The sequence below is a fragment of the Macrotis lagotis genome, chromosome 2, assembly GCF_037893015.1.
Source record: "Macrotis lagotis isolate mMagLag1 chromosome 2, bilby.v1.9.chrom.fasta, whole genome shotgun sequence".
Lineage (NCBI taxonomy): Eukaryota > Metazoa > Chordata > Mammalia > Peramelemorphia > Peramelidae > Macrotis > Macrotis lagotis.
In genome coordinates, this window is record NC_133659.1 from 95,607,284 (window position 1) to 95,628,197 (window position 20,914).

The 20,914-nt window shown below is 36.0% G+C and overlaps 1 protein-coding gene across 4 annotated transcripts in view; it reads right to left on the bottom strand.

Annotated features, from left to right (window-relative positions):
• DENND1B (DENN domain containing 1B) overlaps positions 1-20,914 on the bottom strand; it is a 365,288-nt gene that overhangs the window by 124,956 nt on the left and 219,418 nt on the right. Inside the window, exon 1 of one of the 4 annotated variants that reach the window (XM_074222289.1) lies at positions 13,061-15,362. The exons of the other annotated variants lie outside the window; for them this stretch is intronic. Within the exon in view, the coding sequence (XP_074078390.1) occupies positions 13,061-13,369 (309 nt within the window). The 5' untranslated portion in view covers positions 13,370-15,362. Of the gene's footprint in view, positions 1-13,060; positions 15,363-20,914 lie in introns of those variants that run through there. 4 annotated transcript variants of the gene reach the window in all.

Here is a 20,914-nt window from a genome sequence, read left to right on the forward strand (position 1 = left end):
TTTCCTCCCAGGCAGCTTATATTTTTGAAAATATTCATAGTTTCACTTGATTTGTCAAATTATTGGCAATAAACAGCTGTGCAAAATGACTCTGAGTTATTACTTTGATTTCCTCCTCATTGGTGATGAATGTCTTTCATTTTAGATACTAGCAATTAGATTTTCTTCTTTTAATCAAATTATTCAAAGTTTTATCTATTTCATTTTTTCATAAAACCAATTCAGTTTTATTTATTACTTAGGTTTTTTTACTTTCAATTTTATTAATTTCTTCGATTTTGAGAATTATTCATTTGGTAATTAATTGGGAATTTTTAATTTATTCTTTATCTAGTTTTTTTACTTGCATGATGAGTTCATTGTTCTATTCTTTATTCTATTCATATATGTACTTAGAGATATAATAATCTCCTAATTACAGCTCACAAATTTTGTTATGTTGTCTCCTTTTTGTCATTGTCTTGGATGAAATTATTATTTCTATGATTTACTGTTTTACCTACACATTCTTGAAAACTAGGGTATTTAGTATCCAATTAATTTTAGGTCTATCTCTCCATGTGATTTTTATTGCATCATGATTGAAAAGAATGCATTTAATATTTGTCTTTCTTCATTTGATTATGAGGTTTTTTTAATGTCTTAATACATTGTCAATTTTTGTGTAGGTGCCATGTTTGTTCCACAGAGGAAAAAAAGGTGTATTTCTTTCTATCCCCATTCAATTTTTTCCAGATGTGTGAATTCTAATATTCTATTTACCTCCTTACTTGCTTATTTTGTTGTTATATTTATCTAATTCTGAGAGAGGGACATTGAGGTCTCCCACCATAGTTTTAGTTCTACGTCTTCCTATAATTTCCTATAAGCTAAATAGCTTGTCCTACAAGAATTTGGATGCTATATTGCCTGGTGAATACACATGTAGCATTGAAATTACTTCACTGTCTATTGTACCTAGAAGGATGTCATTTCCTTCCTTATTCTTTTTAATGAGATCTATATTTTTCCAATTGCTTTGCCTGAGAAAAGGACTGCTACCCCTGCTTTTTTCACTTCATTTAAAGCATGATATACTCTCCTCTAGACTTTTGCCTTTAATCTGTATCTCTTTGCTTCAAAAATGCTTCTTGTAAGCAGCATATTGTAGGATTCTGATTTTTAATCCACTCTACTATTCGCTTCCATTTTATGGTATGATTCATCATTTACATTACAATTGCTAACGCTTTATTACCCTCCATGCTAACTCCCATTTGTACATCCCCCCTTCTTTTAGCCTATCCCTGCTTATCAGTGTTTTGTTTCCGAACACCACTTTCCTCAATCCTTCTTCACTTCTCTGTCACCCTCCCTTTTCTTTCCTTTCTCTTTTCCCCTTCTTCCTTCCCTCCCTTCTATCAATCCCTCTTTCCCTCCTTTCCTTCCCCTCCTAATACATGAAAAGTATGTTGAATATCTAACCCAATTGAGTGTGTTATTTCCTCTTTGAGTTTCTTTGATAAATATCTAAACCCAACTGAGTATATGAGTAATTTCCTCCTAGAACTATAAGATTCAAACAATTCTCCCTCCCTCCCTTCTTTCCCTCTACTGCAATTGGTCCTTTGCATTGCTTCATGTGATGCAATTTACCCATTATGCCTCCCACTTCCTCCTGTCTCATTACAAACCACCCCCTTTTAAAAATGTATTGATTTTTTAAAACCATTTCATCAAAATCAACTTATGTCCTTTCATTCAAGTATACCCTCTAATAGAGTGACAATTCTCAAGAATTATGAGAGTATTTCGCCAAGATAGGGATTTGACCAGTTTAATTCTTTTTCCACTGTTTACCTTTTCATGTATTTCTTGCGTCTACTGTTTGAAGATTAAATTTTGTCGTCAGTTCTGGTTTTTTCATCAGGAAAGTTTGAAAGCCACCAATTTTACTATACATGCTTCTTTTCTTCTGAAACACTTTGCTCACATTTGCTGGGTAGTTGATTCTTTTTTAAAAAAAAAACTTTATTTACTTAAGGCAATAGGGTTAAGTTATTTAACCCAGGTCACACAGCTAGGCAATTATTAAGTGTCTGAGGCCACATTTGAACTCAGGTCCTTCTGACTCCAGAGTTGATGCTCTATCTACTGCACCACCTAGTTATCCCCTTGGGTAGTTGATTCTTAATTGTAATTCAAGTTCCCTTGTCCTCCAGAATATTATATTTCACGCTCTTCTGTACTTTAATGTTGATGTAGCCAGGTCCTGTGTAATCCTGATCATCACTCCTCAGTTTTTAAATTGTCCTTTTTTGGTCATTTGCAGGATTTTCTCCTTGATCTAATAATTCTAGAAGTTGGCTACAACATTCCTTGACATTTTCATTTTAAGATCCCTTTTTAAAAGATCACTGGGATTCTTTCAATGACTGTATTGCCCTCTGATTCTAGGATATCAGGGCAGTTCTTCACAATTTCCTGAAGAATTCGATCTAGGGTTTTGGTTTTTTAATTATGACATTCAGGTAGTCCAGTGATTCTTGAAGTTATCTCTCTTGGATCTATTTTCTAGGTCAGTTGTTTTATCAATGAGGCATTTTACATTTTCTTTTATTTTTTTTTCATTATCTGACTTTGTTTGATGTCTCATGGAGTCATTCGCTTCCATTAGCCCCACCTATTTTTCTTTTTTTTTTTTGGCAAGGCTGTGAAGTTAAATGACTTACCTAAGGTCACACAGCTAGGTAATTATTAAGTATTTGGGGCCAAATTTGAACTCAGGTCCTCCAGCCTCCAGGGCTGGTGCTCCATTCACTGTGCTACCCAACTGCCCTCCCCAGTCAATTTTTCAAGGAGATAGTTTCTTTAGTTAGTTTTTGCATCTCCTTTTACATTTGATCAATTCTATTTTTAAAGAAGCTGCACATTTGTATTTTTTAAGTAATTATTCCCTGTTTGCATTAGCCCAACTATATTTTTAAAGAATTTGTTTTCTTGCTATAGTTCTATCAGAAACCAGGAGGGATGGGAAATCAGGGAAGCCTGGAAGGATTTGCATGAACTGATGCAGAGCAAGATGAGCAGAACCAGAATATTGTACACCCTAAGAGCAACATGCAAGGGATGATCAACTTTGATGGACTTGCTCATTCCATCAGTGCAACAACCAGGGACAATTTTGGGCTATCGGCAATGAAGAATACAAAAAGAATCGTGCACTCTAAACAAAGACCAAAGACTATTACCTTCAAATTAGGAAAAAACCCATTATCTTATTATGTAATTTGGCTATTTCATACTTTATTTTTCTTCCTTAAGGATAGGATTTCTCTGTCATCACATTCAACTGAGATCAATTTATACCATGGAAACAATGAAAAGACTAGCAGAATGCCTTCTGTGGTGGATGGAGGAAGGAAGCAAGAATGGGGGTAAATTGTAAAATTCAAACTAAATATTATCTTTCTGAAAAGAAGAAATAAAGAAAATATAAAAAGACAGCAAGATTTTTTTAAAAGAATGTTTTCTTCTGTTAATTTTTGTTGCAAAATGTTAATTTTCTCTTGCATTTGTTTCCCCAATTTTTTTTAAATTTTATCTTTGTCCATCCTTAACTCTGAAATAACTTTCAATAGACGCTGCTTTTCTCTGACATTTCTTTTTCATTTTGTGATGTTACTTATCCCAAAGATCCTGTGTTGGGGGAGGGCTACTTGCAGACATTTGCTGCTGAAAACCTTAGAGGTTTGTTCGTACTCCAGAGCCCACTGATGTACAAAACTGAACTGGTTAGGAATACCTGAGACTGTCTGTCTCTGTCTCTCTGTCTGGAACATCTGCACTGGGGATTTCAGCTCCCAACTCCCTAGGTCACTGGAAACCTGGGCTGTCGTTGAAGCTGGAATGCCAGGGGCTTGTATCTGGGTCAGGGCTGTTCAAGGCAATCACAGGCTATATGGCATTCTGGGCACCCACAGTAGAGCAGCCCAAATTGTGAAATCCTCCACTCCACTCTCAGGTTAGTCTCCATCTCACCTCATCTCTGTATGCTGGGTCTCTGCTCTCTGCCCTGGCAATATTCATGTTCCCCCTGCCCCCCCATGACAGACCTTAGTGGGAGATACTCCACTCTGTTCTTTTGTGGGTTCTGTGGCTCCAAAATATATTAAGAGGTTTGATTAATGCTGTTTCTGAGGGAAACCCAGAACTTTGTTAAGTTTCTGTCTTCTCTCTGCCATCTTGTTCAAGTCTATTTTCTTTATTTTAAAAGAATATCATTGCTTTAGGAGCCCTCCCCTCTAACTAGGATTTGATATTTCATCATTACATTTACTCTGGTTTTCCCTATTAAAAAAAATTGTGCCTCATATTTCACATCCATGTTATCTGCCTTACTCCTGTCTCACTTCTCCTACCTAGAAGTATACCTTCCATACTCCAGAATTCCAGGTCCTCTGCCCAGTCCCTTGGGAAAGTTAAGAGACATAGCCTTGAAATTCCTACCTCAGACACTGTCTTGAACAGTAGGTGAGTGGAAATTTATCATAAAGTACAACATAATGTATTTTTCTTTAATTTTTATTTTTATTTTGAATTTTTTTATAATTTTTCCACTAATCTTGCTTCCCTCCCCCACCCCTCTACAGAAGGTAGTCTACTAGTCTACATTGTCTCCACGGTATACATTGATCAAGGCTGAATGTGATGTGAGAGAAAGATCATATCCCTAAGGAAGAAAAATAAAGTATTGTGCCCAATTGTTGCACTAATGAAATGGGCAAGTGCATCAAGGTTGGTCATCACCCCCATGCAGCTGCTGGGGTTGCACAATGTTCCTCTGGTTCTGCTCATCTTGCTCATCATCAGTTCATGGAAATCTCTTCAGGCTTCCCTGAATTCCCATCCCTCCTGACTTTCAACAGCATAATAGTGTTCCATCCCATAGATATACCATGTTTTGTTAAGCCATTCCCCAATTGAAGGACCTTTAATGTTAATTTCCAATTCTTTGCCACCAAAAACAGAGCTGCCATGAATATTCTTGTACAAGTTTTTTTTAAATACATTACTAAAATATACTTGTTTAAGAATAAACATAATATCCCCTTCCCCCAAAAATATAGACCCTCATGAGAAATAAAATAAGGGAAAGGAAAAAAATGTGTTTCAGTCTGTGTTCTGATACTATCAGCTCTGTCTCAGGTGGATCACATTCTTTATGATAAGTCCATCATAAAAGTTACTTCCACATTTTTACACTGTTGCTTATTGTAATTCCCTCCATCCATTCCTCCCCACTACCATATATTATATTTTCTCTCTCCTTTTACTCTGTCCCACCTCTAAAATGTGCTATAGGGTGACTGAGTAGCACTGTGGACTAATCACCAGCCCTGAGGCCAAGAAGCCCCAAGCCCACATACCACCCCTGAGACCCAGCAACCCCTCAGCCCCATGGTTGGGTCACCCAATCCCAGCCCCTTGGAAGAAGTATAAAAGAAAATGTGTTATATCTGACTGTTCTCTCCTGTGATCTACCCTCTCCTCTATCACCCACATTCCCCCTCACCTTCCCATCTCCCATACTTCAAAAGCTCATTGTAAAATAAAAAAAAAGAAAAATAAAAATAAAAAATTATCTTTTATACAAAATATCTTAGCCTATTCCAACTCTCCTTTCTCTTACTCCCAGTGCATTTCCCTTTTAGCCATTAACTCCATTTTTACAAGATATTACATCTTCGGATTCAGTTCTCTCCTGTGCTGCATCTTCAGAAGCTCCTTCTACCTGGCTCTACTAAATGCGAAGTTTCATATGCGTATTATCAGTATCATTTTTCTATGCAGGAATACATATATTTCATCATCATCATTAAGTCCCTCATATTTTACCATTCTCCTCCACTCTCTATGCTTCACCTGAGTCCTGTCATTGAAAGTCAAACTTTCTGTTCAGCTCTGGTCATTTCAACAGGAACATTTGAATTTCCCTTGGTTCATTAAAAGTCCATCTTTTCCCCTGGAAGAGGATGTTCAGTTTTGCTGGGTAGTTGATTCTCAGTTGCATTCCAAGATCTTTTGCCTTTTGGAATATTATATTCCAATCCTTACGAGCTTTTAACATAGTTACTGCTCAGTCCTGTGTGATCCTGACTGCAGCTCCACAACATTTGATTTGGATCCTTCTGGCTGCTTGGAGTATTTTTCTGTTTCACTTGAGAGTTCTGGAACTTAGCTACAATATTCCTGGGGGTTGTATTTTTTGGATCTCTTTACAGGGGAGATTGGTGGATTCTCTCAATTTCTATTTTGCCTTCTTCTTCTAGGATATCAGGGCAATTTTCCTGTAGGATTTCTTTAAAAATGAGGTAAAGGCTCTTTTCCTGATCATGACTTTCAGGTATCCCAATAATTTTTAAATTATCTTTCCTGATTCTGTTTTCCAGAATTTTTTTTTCAATGAGGTGTTTGATATTTTCTTCTAATTTTTCATTCTTTTGGTGTTGAAATATTATGTCTTGACCTCTCATAAAGTCATCAACTTCCTTTAACTCCATTCTACATCTGAAGGATATGTTTTCCTCAAAGAGCTTTCTTACCTTCTTTTCCAACTGGCCAATTCTGCTTTTAAAGCATTCTTCTCCTCAATAACTTTTGAACTGTTTTATTCATTTGGCCTATGCTGGTTTTTTTAACATGCTGTTTTCTTCAGCATTTTTTTGGATCTCCTTAACTAAACTGCTGACTTCTTTTTCATGTTTTTCCTGCATCTCTCTCATTTCTTTTCCCAATTTTCTTCTATCACCCTTACTTGATTTTCAAAATCTTTTCTGAGCTCTGTCACTGTCTGAGCCTAACTTCTGTTTTTCATGGAGTCTTTAGATGCAGGAGCTTATACTTCCTACATCTTCTTGAGCATTTTGAACCTCTCAGTGGTGTTCCTCTTTTTTCTCTGTTTACTCATTTCTTCAGCCTATGCCTGGTTTGGGGGTGCTTCCTGAGTTTTTGAGTATCATTTGGACACCCATTTTGGAGATTTTTTTGGTATACCCCACTGGGATCTTTATTCTTCCAAGGACATATGCTCTCTTGCCTGTGATTTAATATGTAGATGTCCAAAGTCACTCTCCTCTGCCCTGGAGCTGTGAGGAGTGGCCCTGCTATCTTAGTATTGGAAGGCCAAACTGCAACCTGGATCTGAGTGTGGGCAAACAGCAGTCCTGCCCCAGGGAGAGCAGTGAGCTTTCTGCCACCTCCCCTAACCCCCTTACCATCTGTGGGCTGTGCTTTGGAGGTACAGGCTGGTTTCCCCCATTTCTTGATGTAGTTTCTGCAGCCGGTGCTCCTCACTCCACCCTCATTCTGGTGTAGCAGTGTTCTCTCATGGTCCCTTCACGCTGTTGCTGCTGATCCCTGAGCTGGGCTGGGCTGAGTAGCCGTGGCTTTTTTCCAATCCCTGGTCTCAGTGAAATACACCTTTCCCATGGAACTTCTAAGTTATCTTGTACTGGGAAAATTTATCACTCAGCATTTCTTCGGGTTCTGCCCCTCTAAATTTTGACTACAGTCATAGTCTGTTGCCTTTTTGGAGTTTTGGGGGCAAGGAATTTTTCGGAAATGCTGTCTTCATGCCACCATCTTGGCTCCATTCACAATAACACAATGTATTTTATTAACATTTTACTACTATTCCAATTCCTACTCCTTCTATTATTAGTACTACTGAGAGCATTTCACATATCAATCATCATTTCACATAGCCCATTTTAATATCTATCATGTTTCCACACATATGCATAGATCATGGTAGGATATTGTTAGATTTCTAAACTGCTTAAGACTGAACCGGTTCTATCTGATGTAAAAGTACTTAAAAAGGAAAATAATCTAGGAGGCAATAAAGATAGAAATTTCAAGTCAAATGAGATCTATGGAACATTGCTAATTAGGTAGCCCTGACACATACATAGATAACTAGAATAAAGTTTCTGTGATGCAGGTATAATAGAAGGCTTCTCACTGATGATGTTACATTTGGAAGAAACACAAACATAAAATACATCCAGAAACAAAGTACCTCTGATTCCTCAACCTGCTGAGTTTTCTGCCAAGGAGTTTGCTTAAGCAAGTAATAAGCTTTCCTAATTTTACAGGTTCAACAATTCTATTCACTTAAATATATCTTTATCAACCTCCCATCTATTCCTGACACTTAGTCTTTCATGATTAGCTATCTTCTGGTTATCACCAAAGCATCTAAGAATCTAACCTAATATAGCCAAAACAGAATTCAGTATCTTCCTATTCAAATTTCACTGTCATTGTTCTTCTAAGTTGTTCTAAGTTAACAACTTTGAGAAGCTGTTCTCAATTCCTCTCTGTTCCTAAATTGCCACATATCTAGTTCCATAAAGTTGCTAAAGCAAAATTATTAACTATGCCTGTGTCTTCCTATTGCCTCTAGAATAAAATGTATGCTTTTCCATTTGGCAAAGAAAATTCTGCGTTATCTCCATCAGAGTCTAAGAGGTGATGGTGGCCAAAGTGATGGCAGTAGTGGTTTGATTTATTTGGCAAATGCTGCCTTCTGTTTTTAGGTGCCTTTATGCTACAACTGGACTGGCTTGCTCAGTGGGAGTTGTTTCAAAGTTTTTAGGGATGGATGGTCCCTGATCCACAAGAGGTGCTTCCTTGAATGATGGCTATGAGTGCTGAACTGGAAGCAGGCCTACTAGTCTTGGAGTACTTCCATTCACAGGGTTTTTGTGTGGCAGTTGATCAGATGTTATTGTTGCAAGTATGGCAAGTACAATTTCTATACAATTAATTTTCTCCTCTAAGGTGGCTTCAGGGCCTGAAGTGAAAACAGGTCTATTCTGGGGGGGCAGGGGGGGGAGGGGGAAAGAGTACAGGGTTGATATTCATAAGGTTCTTAAAATTCAGGGTCCTGGGCTGGCTCCATCAGGCTAAACGGGATAATGATGGTTAAATGACGGTTAAAGTAGTGGTGGTGGTGGTTGCTGTCTCCTGTCTCTTCCTATTATATTCATTAATCATTTTCTAACTTATTGTACATTATTCTAATTTGGATCTTTAACTGTCATGTACATGGAACTGTTGCTTTCACTAAGGAAATTAAAGTTTTTGACTGGAGAATATAATTTAGTTAAAAAAAATAGTATTGAGTTCAAATATTGGATCTACTAGTAAATCTGGTTGTGATCTTGGGAAATGATCTCTAGGCCCAATTCTCTTGTCTACTATGAGGAAAGGTGAACTAGCTATAAGCAGAAAGTTAGCCAGACCTGACAAAATGGAATATAAATCAAAAGAAAGCTCTATACAGTATTTGGATTCATTCAAAATAAAATTCACAATGACAAAGGTGTATGACTAGATACTAACTACCAGGCTATTTCATATGCAATACAAGGAAGTATTGGTTATCATGAGGAAGTCCCGGTTATTATGAGGAATAAAAAAATGACTATTTTCAAAAAAAATTTTAGTGTATTAAGAGATATGACCTGTATACAAATAATTATAATACAAAGCAAATCATGACAAGAGGCAATCATTTAAATAGCCAAAAAAATTTTATTTCTTAGTCTCAACTTCCCCATCTTTAAAGCAGAAAGTCTTACCCTTATCACAGGGGCATAAATAAGAAAAGGTGCTTTGCAGAGCTGAGTTCTTTACCAACGTCCCTGCTTGTAGCAGCAACAAGAAGTATGACTTTGTTTTGCACTGAACAATGTGAATGATTCAATGTGAATATGCAATATTGAAAATTTTTGCTCTGTAAGCTGTTGTAATCAATTTTTCTTTTAGCGAATGCACTGATAAAACCATTAGAAAGAGCTGTCTCCCTGGGAAGAGCTCTTCTTGTCTTCATGACAATGAAGAGATATGAATTCCCCGTTCTTCCCTGGGTTGGAAGTTTCCTCTTATAACCTCTTTATACATCCCTGAATAAATTTATCTCTCTATTTTCCACATTTCCAGCACAAAGCCTGAAAAGTCCATATTGATGGCAGAAGTTCTACTTCAGTTACATTCTTGCAGTATGAAATGTAGAATACACAAAAGTTCAAGAAACAATCAATCAATATCAATATACATAATGACTTTTTTAGTATGTGAAATTACAATGTCTACTTCAACTGGATAATATAGTGCTAAGGTTTAAAACTCAGTGGTAGAATCTTTAAAAAATCTAGACAATTTTATACTATTCCCTAGAAAATCTCTCATACAATTTGTATCAAAGTGTCATCCTCTTTAGGATAGAGGTTCTTAAATTTGGAGACCAGAAATTTTCAAAAATTCTGAAGAAGTGATCTATAACCTTCCCAAACATACATACACTCTCTCTCTCTCTCTCTCTCTCTCTCCTCCCCCCCCTCCCTCCCTCCTTCCCCCCCCCCCCCCCCGCTCTTTGGAGATTTCCCAAGAATAATTCTTAGGCTTCAGGTTAAATAAGGACCAAAAAGATAATTCAGAATATGCAAAATCCTCTAGACTTCCCTCTTTAGTTTGGCTAATAAATGTTTTAAGGCATAATTTTTCTGGAGTTAAGAACTTTCTTAAAAAAAGGCAGAATTAAAAATGGCAGAATTAATGAGTTAAAAAGAAAAAATATATAAACTTAAGTGCCTTGAGAAAGAAAAAACAGTTAAAAATAAATTACAATTTATTAACACAATCCTACCACAGATACCATGTTGTTTATTCAAAATACTCTATCATGACCTCATATGTAAACCAACAAAATGCCTGTAACTATCATGCTTACAGACTTAAGAAGATGAGATTTACCAAACAAATAATGGCCAAAACATCTGCTTTAAAGTGAAGCATCCCTTCCCCTCACCATTATAGGTCACAAAAGATTCACTCTAGTTAACATATTACTGACAGGATGATGAGAAAGCTCCTGTCAAATACTGGTCAGTTGGGTGTTTGAGACAAAATGCACAGCCCCAGCTGACTAGTTAGTAAAAGCCTGGTGAGGTACAATTATAGAGGAATATGACAAGCCTTCATGCTTGACTGACTTGAGAACCAATGACATGGTTTGGAACAACAATCCTCCCTACCTCTGGTCGCAAAACAGCAATAAGTCAACAGATGCACTGTTGTAAAATCATGATTTATTCCTTTGCTTTGAATACATAAGAGTACAGTATGATGTTCTGGGAGACTACCACAGAAAGTACACATGGGGTTTAAACATTTAAAGGCCTGCCTACAACATGCATAAGATCAGTGCTGTGGATAAGGTTTACCAGTCTACTCTTTCACACATTTTTAATTTATACTTGCAATTGAATTTTTTTTAAGAAGTGATTTTGTTTCCAGTTACTGAAACTAACCACATATGAATATAACAGTATATACTAAAATACACACAAAAAATAATGTAAACAGTCAAAACAAAATTAAAAATTCTATTCCCTTTTAAGAATATTTCATTTATGAATATTTCATTTACTTAAAGATTTTTAAAACACTCTAAAATTTCCTTACTTTTAAATTTATGACTGAAATTACTGAAACCTCTAATTGTACTATAGAAAAACCTACTACACAATGTGATGCTCCAGTTAACTGAATCTTTACCTATTATAACACTCAAGCCCTAAGCAAGCCATAAGGTTAATGAAAATCTCATTATTATATTCATTGAAATGCAATTCTAGCAAAAGAATGAATATTCAAGTAAAAATAACCATCCCTGAAGCTAGAATAGAATCAACAATGAAGAAGAATTTTCACCTATGCCAATATATAAAAATCAAGTAGATTCTTAAGGAAAACAGAAAAACTATTTTCTGTTCAATTTTCTATTTGTATTAAAGTATTTTAAGTGAAAGTTTCTTGTATTAAAAATAGATAGATGATGAGGTGGTCTTAGTAATTTAGGAAATAAGAATGCATTAATTTATCAACTGACTGAAAGTTGATCAATTTATTGTGACCTTTTCCACATTTTTTAAGGTTATTCCTAAATTTCAAATAAATCCCCCAAAATGTATTTTTTGTTCTATACAATAGTATTAGTCATTTAATATAAGAATCTTAAAAAGAAAGAAATAATCTCACTTAAAAATAATTTATTTATTAAGTACTAAAAATTACTCAAGTATTTTTATCATGAATATAATTGACTTTTACCAAAAATCATGATGGGAATTTTTCAAAATATGAAAATACAATTAAAATAATTTAAAGGCTAACTTTCACTCAATTGATAAACAATCAAAGTATATATGATCTAGGCAGTTTTCAGGTGAAGAAATAAATGCTATCTATAGGCATAGGAACTTCCCCAAATCACTTCTGACTAGAGAAATGTAATTTAAAAAGACTCTAAGATACCACCTCACACCTATCAGACTGGCTAATATGACAAGAAAATTGGTAATTGTTGGAGGGGATGTGAGAAAATTAGAATAATAATGCAGCTTTGGTGGAATTGTGAACTAATCCATTCATTCTAGAGAATGATTTGGGACTATGCTCAAAATGCAACCAAATTGTACTGTACCCTCTGATCCAGCAATATCATTATGAGGTCTGTATCCCAAAGAGATCATAAAAAAGGGAAAAGAACAAATAGGCATAAAAATATTTATAGCAGTTCTTTTTGTGAGGCAAAATACTGGTAATTAAGGGGATAGCTATTAATTGGGAAATGGTTAAACAAGTTGTGGCATGTGAAGGTAATTGAATAAGAAATGATGAACAGGTAGGTTTCAGAAAAAAAAACTGGAAAGATTTCTACAAACTGATATGAAGTGAAATGAGCAGAACCAAGAAAACCATGTATATATTTATCAGTGGCACTGTGTGGTAACAACTGTGAATGACCCAGCTCCTCAAAGCAACATAAATAATCCAAGACAATACAAACAACTATGGGACAGGAACTTCTGGCCAAGATGGCTGAGAGAAGACAGGCACAGTTCTAAAGTCTGCTGATCTCTTCCCCATCTATCACATGAAACAAACCTCTTAAAAGAAATCCAACCCACAAAACCCAGAAAGAAAAGCAAGGAGAAAGGACATTTACCTCAGGATTTGTCTCCTGCAGCAGCTTTGGCCGAATTCGGGTGGGTGAGTCTGGGCTCAGAGGGAGGATCAGCCCCGGATCAGCCAGATTAACAGCTGAATTGGAACCAGGAGTCGGAGGGGAGAGCCGGACCTGCTGGATCAGTGGTGGGGCTGGACAACAGGGGGCTTGGGTCCCTGGGGAAGCAGAGGCGCTGGTGTTGGTGGTGTCCCACTGGAGCTTGGGGACAGGGCTGCGGGGAGAGTTCTGGTGCAAGAGAACTGCGGACACCATCCCTGGGCTCCTTGGGTATGGAAACTCTGAGTGCATGCCTCCATTGCACTGAGGCCGCTTCCCAAACAAATGAATGCAAACTACTTCAGCCTCAGGCCCAGGTATGTGAACAGAAGAACCAGCCTAGCTGAGGAATGACCTCAGGCCAGGGTAAAGCCCACCATTCATTGAAGGCAAAAGAATTCAATAGCTCCAACTCCTCCCTTCAAGCAAAGGGAGAAGGCCTCAATCAAGGTCATAGACACTCCAGAGAAATCAACCAGCACCTCCTACTGGCCAGAGAAACTGCACTCAGTGAGTAAAGCCTTTAGCAATCCCAAGCCCCTGTGAACCAGCCCCGCCCCAACTCAAGGTCTTAGCATAATGAAAAAGGGTCAGCAGAAAGGTGGATCCATAGAAAAATTCCTGGAAGGGAAAGACCCCCAACTCAGAGAGACCTGGAACCTCTGAGGAGAACACAATCTGGTATCCTGCACAGAAAGACTTCCTTGAAGAAATAAGAAAGGAGCTTAAAAATTTGGGAGAGACAGTTAATACCCTGCAACAAGAAAAAAAAAACCTTAGAAAATACAATTGGACAAACACAAAAAGAGAATAAATCTCTCAAATCATCAATTGGACGATTACAAAATGACAATAAATCTTTCAGATCATCAATTGGACCAATGCAAAATGAGAATAATTCTCTCAGATTCTCAAATGAGCAAATGCAAAAACCTCAATTGGTCAAATGGAAAGCTCTTTCAAAAGTAGAATTGACCAATTAGAAAAGGAGTTGGAAAGCTCTTTCAAAAGTAGAATTGACCAATTGGGAAAGGAGTTGCAAAAGGTTAATGAAGAAAACTCCTCTCCCAAAAAAAGAATGGAGTCTACAGAAACTAATGACTCCATGAGACAGGAAATAGTCAGTTAAACAAAATCCAAAAATATAAAAAATAGAAGAAAATGTAAAATACCTCATCAACAAAACGACTGACCTCAAGAATAGATCAAGGAGGGGCAATCTGAAAATTATAGGACTTCCTGAAAACATTGAAGAGGAAAAAAAGCCTGGACTTAATATTACACGATCTAGTTGGAAAACTGCCCTGATATCATGGAATCGGAGGGCAAAGTAGTTACTGAAAGAGTACATCGTTCCCCACCAGAAAGAGATCCTAAAATGAAAACACCAAGGAATGTTGTGGCCAAATTCCAGAACCATCAGATAAAAGAGAAAATCCTGCAAGCAGCCAGAATGAAACAATTTAAACATCAAGGAGCCACAGTAAGGATCACAAAGGACCTGGCTGCATCAACTTTAAGGGATCGAAGGGCCTGGAACGAGATATTTCGAAGAGCACGGATTGCAGCCAAGAATCTACTTTCCTGCAAAGCTGAGCCTTCTCTTCCACATGGACATTTAACGAAATGGAAGAATTCCAAAAATTTCTGATGAAAAGACCAGAGCTAAACAGAAAATTTGGCCATCAAACAGGAGGTTCAAGAGACACATGAATAGGTTAAAAAAAGGGGGGGGTGGTAAAAGAAAAAAAATGCAATCCAGTAAGTTGAAACTGGCTATAACCCAGCATGGGGGGGGGGGGGGGGAAAGGATTCTCATAAATCTTGAGAAAAGGAACTCTAACAAAGAGAATACACCTAGCCAGAAATGATGGACATTCATGACCTATCCATGAGACTGCTATTTAATGAGATGTAACTGGCTTTAACCCTACTTGGGAGAAAGACTCTAATAACTCTCAGGAATTTTAACTCTATTTGATAGAATATACTGAACTAGAAGGGAAACACACTCAGAATTTTCTATAACTTAGATAGAATGATCTAAAAAAAATACCTCCCTAAAAAGGGGGATAGGAAAGAGACAGGAGGAGGGAGGGGATTGAATGGGGTAAATCACATTACACTAAATCTCATTACACTAAACTTATGGTAATAGAGGGGAAGAAGGGAGCAGAGGAGAAACACCTGAATCTTCTTCTGATCAGACTTGGCGTAAAGTCAACCTACACATACTCAGTTAACTTATAAAACATCTAACCTCTCAAGTATTAAAAGGGGAAAAGGGCAGGGGGGGGGGGATGGAGATAGGGAAGGGGAGTGGGGGGAATAAAGGGCAATAACAAAAGGAAGGAAAGGGAAAAGGGAGAAAAAGGGAAAGGGGAAAGAAAGGGGAGGGTGTGATATAGGAGGGCAAACACACTGAAGGGGGTGGTATTCAGAATCAAAATACTGGGGAATATGGATAAAAGGGGGGGAAAGGGGGAAAAATACAAACAGAGGGAAGATAGCATGGAGGGCAATAAAGAATTAGTAATCATAACCTTGAATGTGAATGGGATGAACTCTCCCTTAAAAATGTAAGCAAATACCAGAGTGGATTAAAAAACAGAATCCTACAATATGCTGCTTACAAGAAACTCATTAGAAGCAGAGAGATACATATAGAGTAAAGGTAAAAGGTTGGAGCAAAATATATTTTGCTTCAGCTGAAGTAAAAAAAAAGCAGGGGTAGCAATCCTTATCTCAGACAAAGCAGCAGCAAAAATAGAAAGTGTTAAAACAGATAAAGGAGGAAACTTTATCCTCCTAAAAGGTACAATAGACAATAAAGTCATTTCAATATTGAATATATATGCACCCAGTGGTCCAGCACCCAAATTCTTAGAGGAGAAGCTGAAAGAACTACAGGAAGACATAGACAGCAAAACTCTACTAGTGGGAGACCTCAACCTCCCACTATCAGACCTAGATAAATCAAATCATAAAACAAACAAGAAAGAAATTAGGGAGGTAAATAGATTGCTAGAAAAATTAGATATGGTAGACTTATGGAGGAAACTGAATGGGGATAGAAATGAATATACCTTTTTCTCTGCAGTACATGGAACTTATACAAAAATTGACCATGTACTAGGACATAAAAACCTAATGATCAACTGCAGAAAGGCAGAAATAGTGAATACATCTTTCTCAAATCACAATGCAATAAAAGTCACATGCAATACGGGGCCAAGGAGATATAGACCCAGAACAAACTGGAAACTGAATAACCTCATTTTAAAAAATGAGTGGACCAAAAAAACAAATCACAGAAAGAATTAACCATTTTATCCTAGACAATGATAATAATGAAACAACATACCAAAAGCTATGGGATTCATTCAAAGCAACTCTCAGGGGATATATTATAGCTCTAAATGCTTATATAAATAAATTGGAGAAAGAGGAAATCAATGAACTAAACATGCAACTAAAAAAAATTAGAGAAAGAAGAAATCAAAAATCCCCCATTAAATACTAAATTAGAAATTCTAAAAATTAAGGGAGGAATTAATAAAATTGAAAGCAAAAAAAATATTGAATTAATAAAAAAACAAAAAGTTGGTACTATGAAAAAACCAATAAAATTGATAAACCTCTGGTCAATTTCATTTAAAAAAAAGAAGAAAACCAAATTGCTAGTATCATAAATGAAAAAAGGTGAACTCACCACCAATAAGGAGGAAATTAAAGTAATAATTCAAAATAATTTTGCGCAACACTATACTAATAAATTTGATAATCTAAGTGAAATGGATGAATATTTACAAAAATACAAGTTACCCAGGTTAAATGAAGAAGAGTTTAAATACCTAAACAACTCTATCTCAGAAAAAGAAATTCAACAAGCCATTATTGAACACCCAAAAAATCTCCAGGGCCAGATGGATTCACAAGTGAATTCTACCAAACATTTAAGGAACAATTGGTTCCAATCCTATATAAACTCTTTGGAAAATAGGGAAAGATGGAACTCTGCCTAACTCTTTCTATGAAACCAATATGGTACTGTTACCTAAACCAGGAAGAGTTAAAACAGAGAAAGAAAATTATAGACATATTTCCCTGATGAATATAGATGCAAAAATCTTAAATAAAATCTTAGCAAAATGATTACAACAAGTCAATCACTAGGATAATACATTATTATCAAGTAGGATTTATCCCAGGAATGCAGGGTTGGTTCAATATTAGGAAAACTGTTAGTATACTCAATTTTATAAACAACAAACCCATCAGAAATCATATGATCATATCAATAGATGCTGAAAAAGCTTTTGACAAAATACAGCATCCATTCTTATTAAAAACACTAGAGAGTGTAGGAATAAATGGACTGTTCCTTAAAATAATTAGCAGTATCTATCTGAAACCATCAACAAGCATTATATTCAATGGGGAGATGCTAGAGGCATTCCCAATAAGATCAGGGGTGAAACAAGGGTGTCCATTATCACCACTACTATTCAATATTGTATTAGAAATGTTAGCATCAGCAATTAGAGAAGACAAAGAAATTGAAGGAATTAGAATTGGGAAGGAAGAGACAAAACTCTCACTCTTTGCAGATGACATGATGGTCTACCTAGAGAATCCAAAGAAATCATCTAAAAAACTACTGGAAAAAATTAGCAATTTTAGCAAAGTTGCAGGCTATAAAATAAACCCTTACAAATCCTCAACTTTTCTATATGTGTCTAGCAAGAAACAGCAGGAATAGCTAGAAAGAGAAATCCCATTCAAAGTAACCTCAGACAATATAAAATATTTCGGAGTCTATTTGCCAAGATAGACTCAGAATCTTTTTGAAAACAACTATAAAACACTTCTCACACAAATTAAATCAGATTTAAATAACTGGGCAAATATCAACTGCTCATGGATAGGGAGAGCTAATATAATAAAAATGACAATTCTACCAAAACTAAACTATCTGTTTATTGCCCTATCAATCAAAATTCCAAAAAAAAAATTACTTTAACGAGTTAGAAAAAATTGTAAGTAAATTCATATGGAGAAATAAAAAGTCAAGAATTGCCAGGAGCTTAATGAAAAAAAGTGCGAAAGAAGGTGGCTTATCCTTACCCGATCTAAAATGATACTATAAAGCATCAGTCATCAAAACCGTTTGGTATTGACTAAGAAATAGAGTGGTGGACTAGTGGAATAGACTAGGTGTAAAAGCAGGAGATGATTACAGTAATCTGCTGTTTGATAAACCCAAAGAGTCCGGCCATTGGGATAAAAACTCCCTCATTGATAAAAATTACTGGGATAATTGGAAGTTAGTATGGAAGAAACTTAGATTAGACCAACACCTCACACCCGTTACCAAGATAAGATCCAAATGGTTACAGGACATAGACATAAAAAACAATACTATAAGTAAATTAGAAGATCAAGGACTAGTCTACCTGTCAGATCTATGGAAAAGGGAGAAGTTTATGACTAAAGAAGAGTTGGAGACCATCACCAAAAACCAATTAGATGATTTTGATTACATTAAATTAAAAAGCTTTTGCACAGATAAAAACCAATGTAACCAAGATCAAAAGAAATGTAGTAAATTGGGAAACAATCTTTACAACTAATGATTCCAACAAAGGACTCATTTCTAAAATATACAGAGAACTGAGTCATATTTTTAAAACAAAAAGCCATTCCCCAATTGACAAATGGTCAAAGGATATGCAAATACAATTTACAGATGAGGAGATCAAAGTAATCCATAGCCATATGAAAAAATGCTCTGAATCATTAATTATTAGAGAAATGCAAATTAAAGCTTCTCTGAGGTACCACCTCACACCTCTCAGATTGGCCAGTATGACCAGGAAGGATAATGATCATTGTTGGAAGGGATGTGGGAAATCTGGGACACTATTACACTGTTGGTGGAGTTATGAACTCATCAACACTTCTAGAGAGTTATTTGGAACCATGCCCAAAGGGCAACAAAAATGTGCATACCCTTTGACCCAGCAATACTACTACTGGGTCTATACCCTGAAGAGATGAGGAAAAAGGGTAAAAACATTATTTGTACAAAAATATTTATATTTGTGGTGGCAAAGAATTGGAATTCCAGTAAATGTCCTTCAATTGGGGAATGGTTTAGCAAACTGTGGTATATGTGGTATATGTAGAACACTCTATTGTTCTATTAGAAACCAGGAGGGATGGGATTTCAGCGAAACCTGGAGGGATTTGCATGAACTGATGCTGAGTGAGATAAGCTGAACCAGAAAAACACTGTACACCCTAACAGCAACATGGAAGTGATGTTCAACCTTGAAGGAAGTGCTCATTCCATCAGTGCAGCAATCAGGAACAATTTTGGGCTGTCTGCAAAGGAGAGTACCATCTGTATCCAGCTAAGGAGCTGTGGAGTTTGAACAAAGTGCAAGGACTATTCCCTTTAATTTAGAAAAAAAAAAAAAAAACCAGATATCTTATTGTCTGAACTTGTTACCTCTTAGACTTCTCTTCTCTTTAAGAATATGATTTCTCTCTCACCACACCCAATTTGGATCAAGGTACAACATGGAAACAAAGTAAAGACTGACAGAGTGCTTTCTGTGGGGGTGGGGGTGGGAGGAGGGAAGCAAGATTGGGGGAAAACTGTAAAACTCAAATAATATCTTTAATAAAAATAAATTAAAAGAAAAAGAACTGTGGGACTCTGAATGGAAATCAAAGCTTACTTTCTTCAATTTCTTTATTTTTTTTTCTCCTGGTTATCTTTTACTTTTGATTATTTTTTTCTCATCCACAACTGAGCCTAATATGGAAATGTTATACGTGACAGCACATGTACAAACCATATCAAAATGCCTCCTATTTTCAAAAGAAGGGAGAGGAGGAAATAAGGAAAAGCATTTTATAATTCAAAATCTTATTAAAATGAATGCAAAAATTTTCACAATATGTAATTGGAGAAAAAATAAAATACCATTAAAAAATTAAAGGCTAATAAATCTTTAGAATAATTCCAACATAATCTATAAATAATGATAGCTAAAGAAAATTAATGAGCTAAAACATGCAAAAAGTCATAACAAATCTGATCAAATCATCTTTTGAAATATGAAGCATTAAGTTTTCAGAATTTATCAATAATCATTTTTTATTTTTATGAATGCATTTTTTAAATTTATGGAGTAAATATGATCTCATGAAAAATAAAATTGAGGGGCAGCTATGTGGCACAGTGGATAGAGCACCAACCCTGGAGTCAGGAGTACCTGGGTTCAAATCCAGCCTCAGACACTTAATAATTACCTAGCTGTGTGTGTGGCCTTGGGCAAGCCACTTAACCCCATTTGCCTTGCAAAGGAATGAATCAATAAATGAACAAATTAATAAACAAATAAATGAATGAATGAATGAATGAAAATGAAAAAATTAAGATAGGAAGCATCTTACTTGAATTCTATTATTTATAAATTATCTCTACCTCTGGCAGAAGATTGCCAATGAATAATTTTTAAAATGAAAACTAAAATCCTCTTTAAAAATGTTCATAGTCCATTAAATTAAATTTCTAGATTAGATATATTAAAAATATATGACCCTTGAATTTCCAGTCTACTTTCTTTCTGTCAAGGGATGGGTGTCATGTTTAACCTTCAGTTCTCTGTATTAGTAATTTATGATTTTCAATACATTTATCATAATTCTAAAGACCACCAGAGTTGTTTCCTCTATACAACACTGCAGTTATTATGAAAATTAATATTCTAGTTCAGCTCAAGT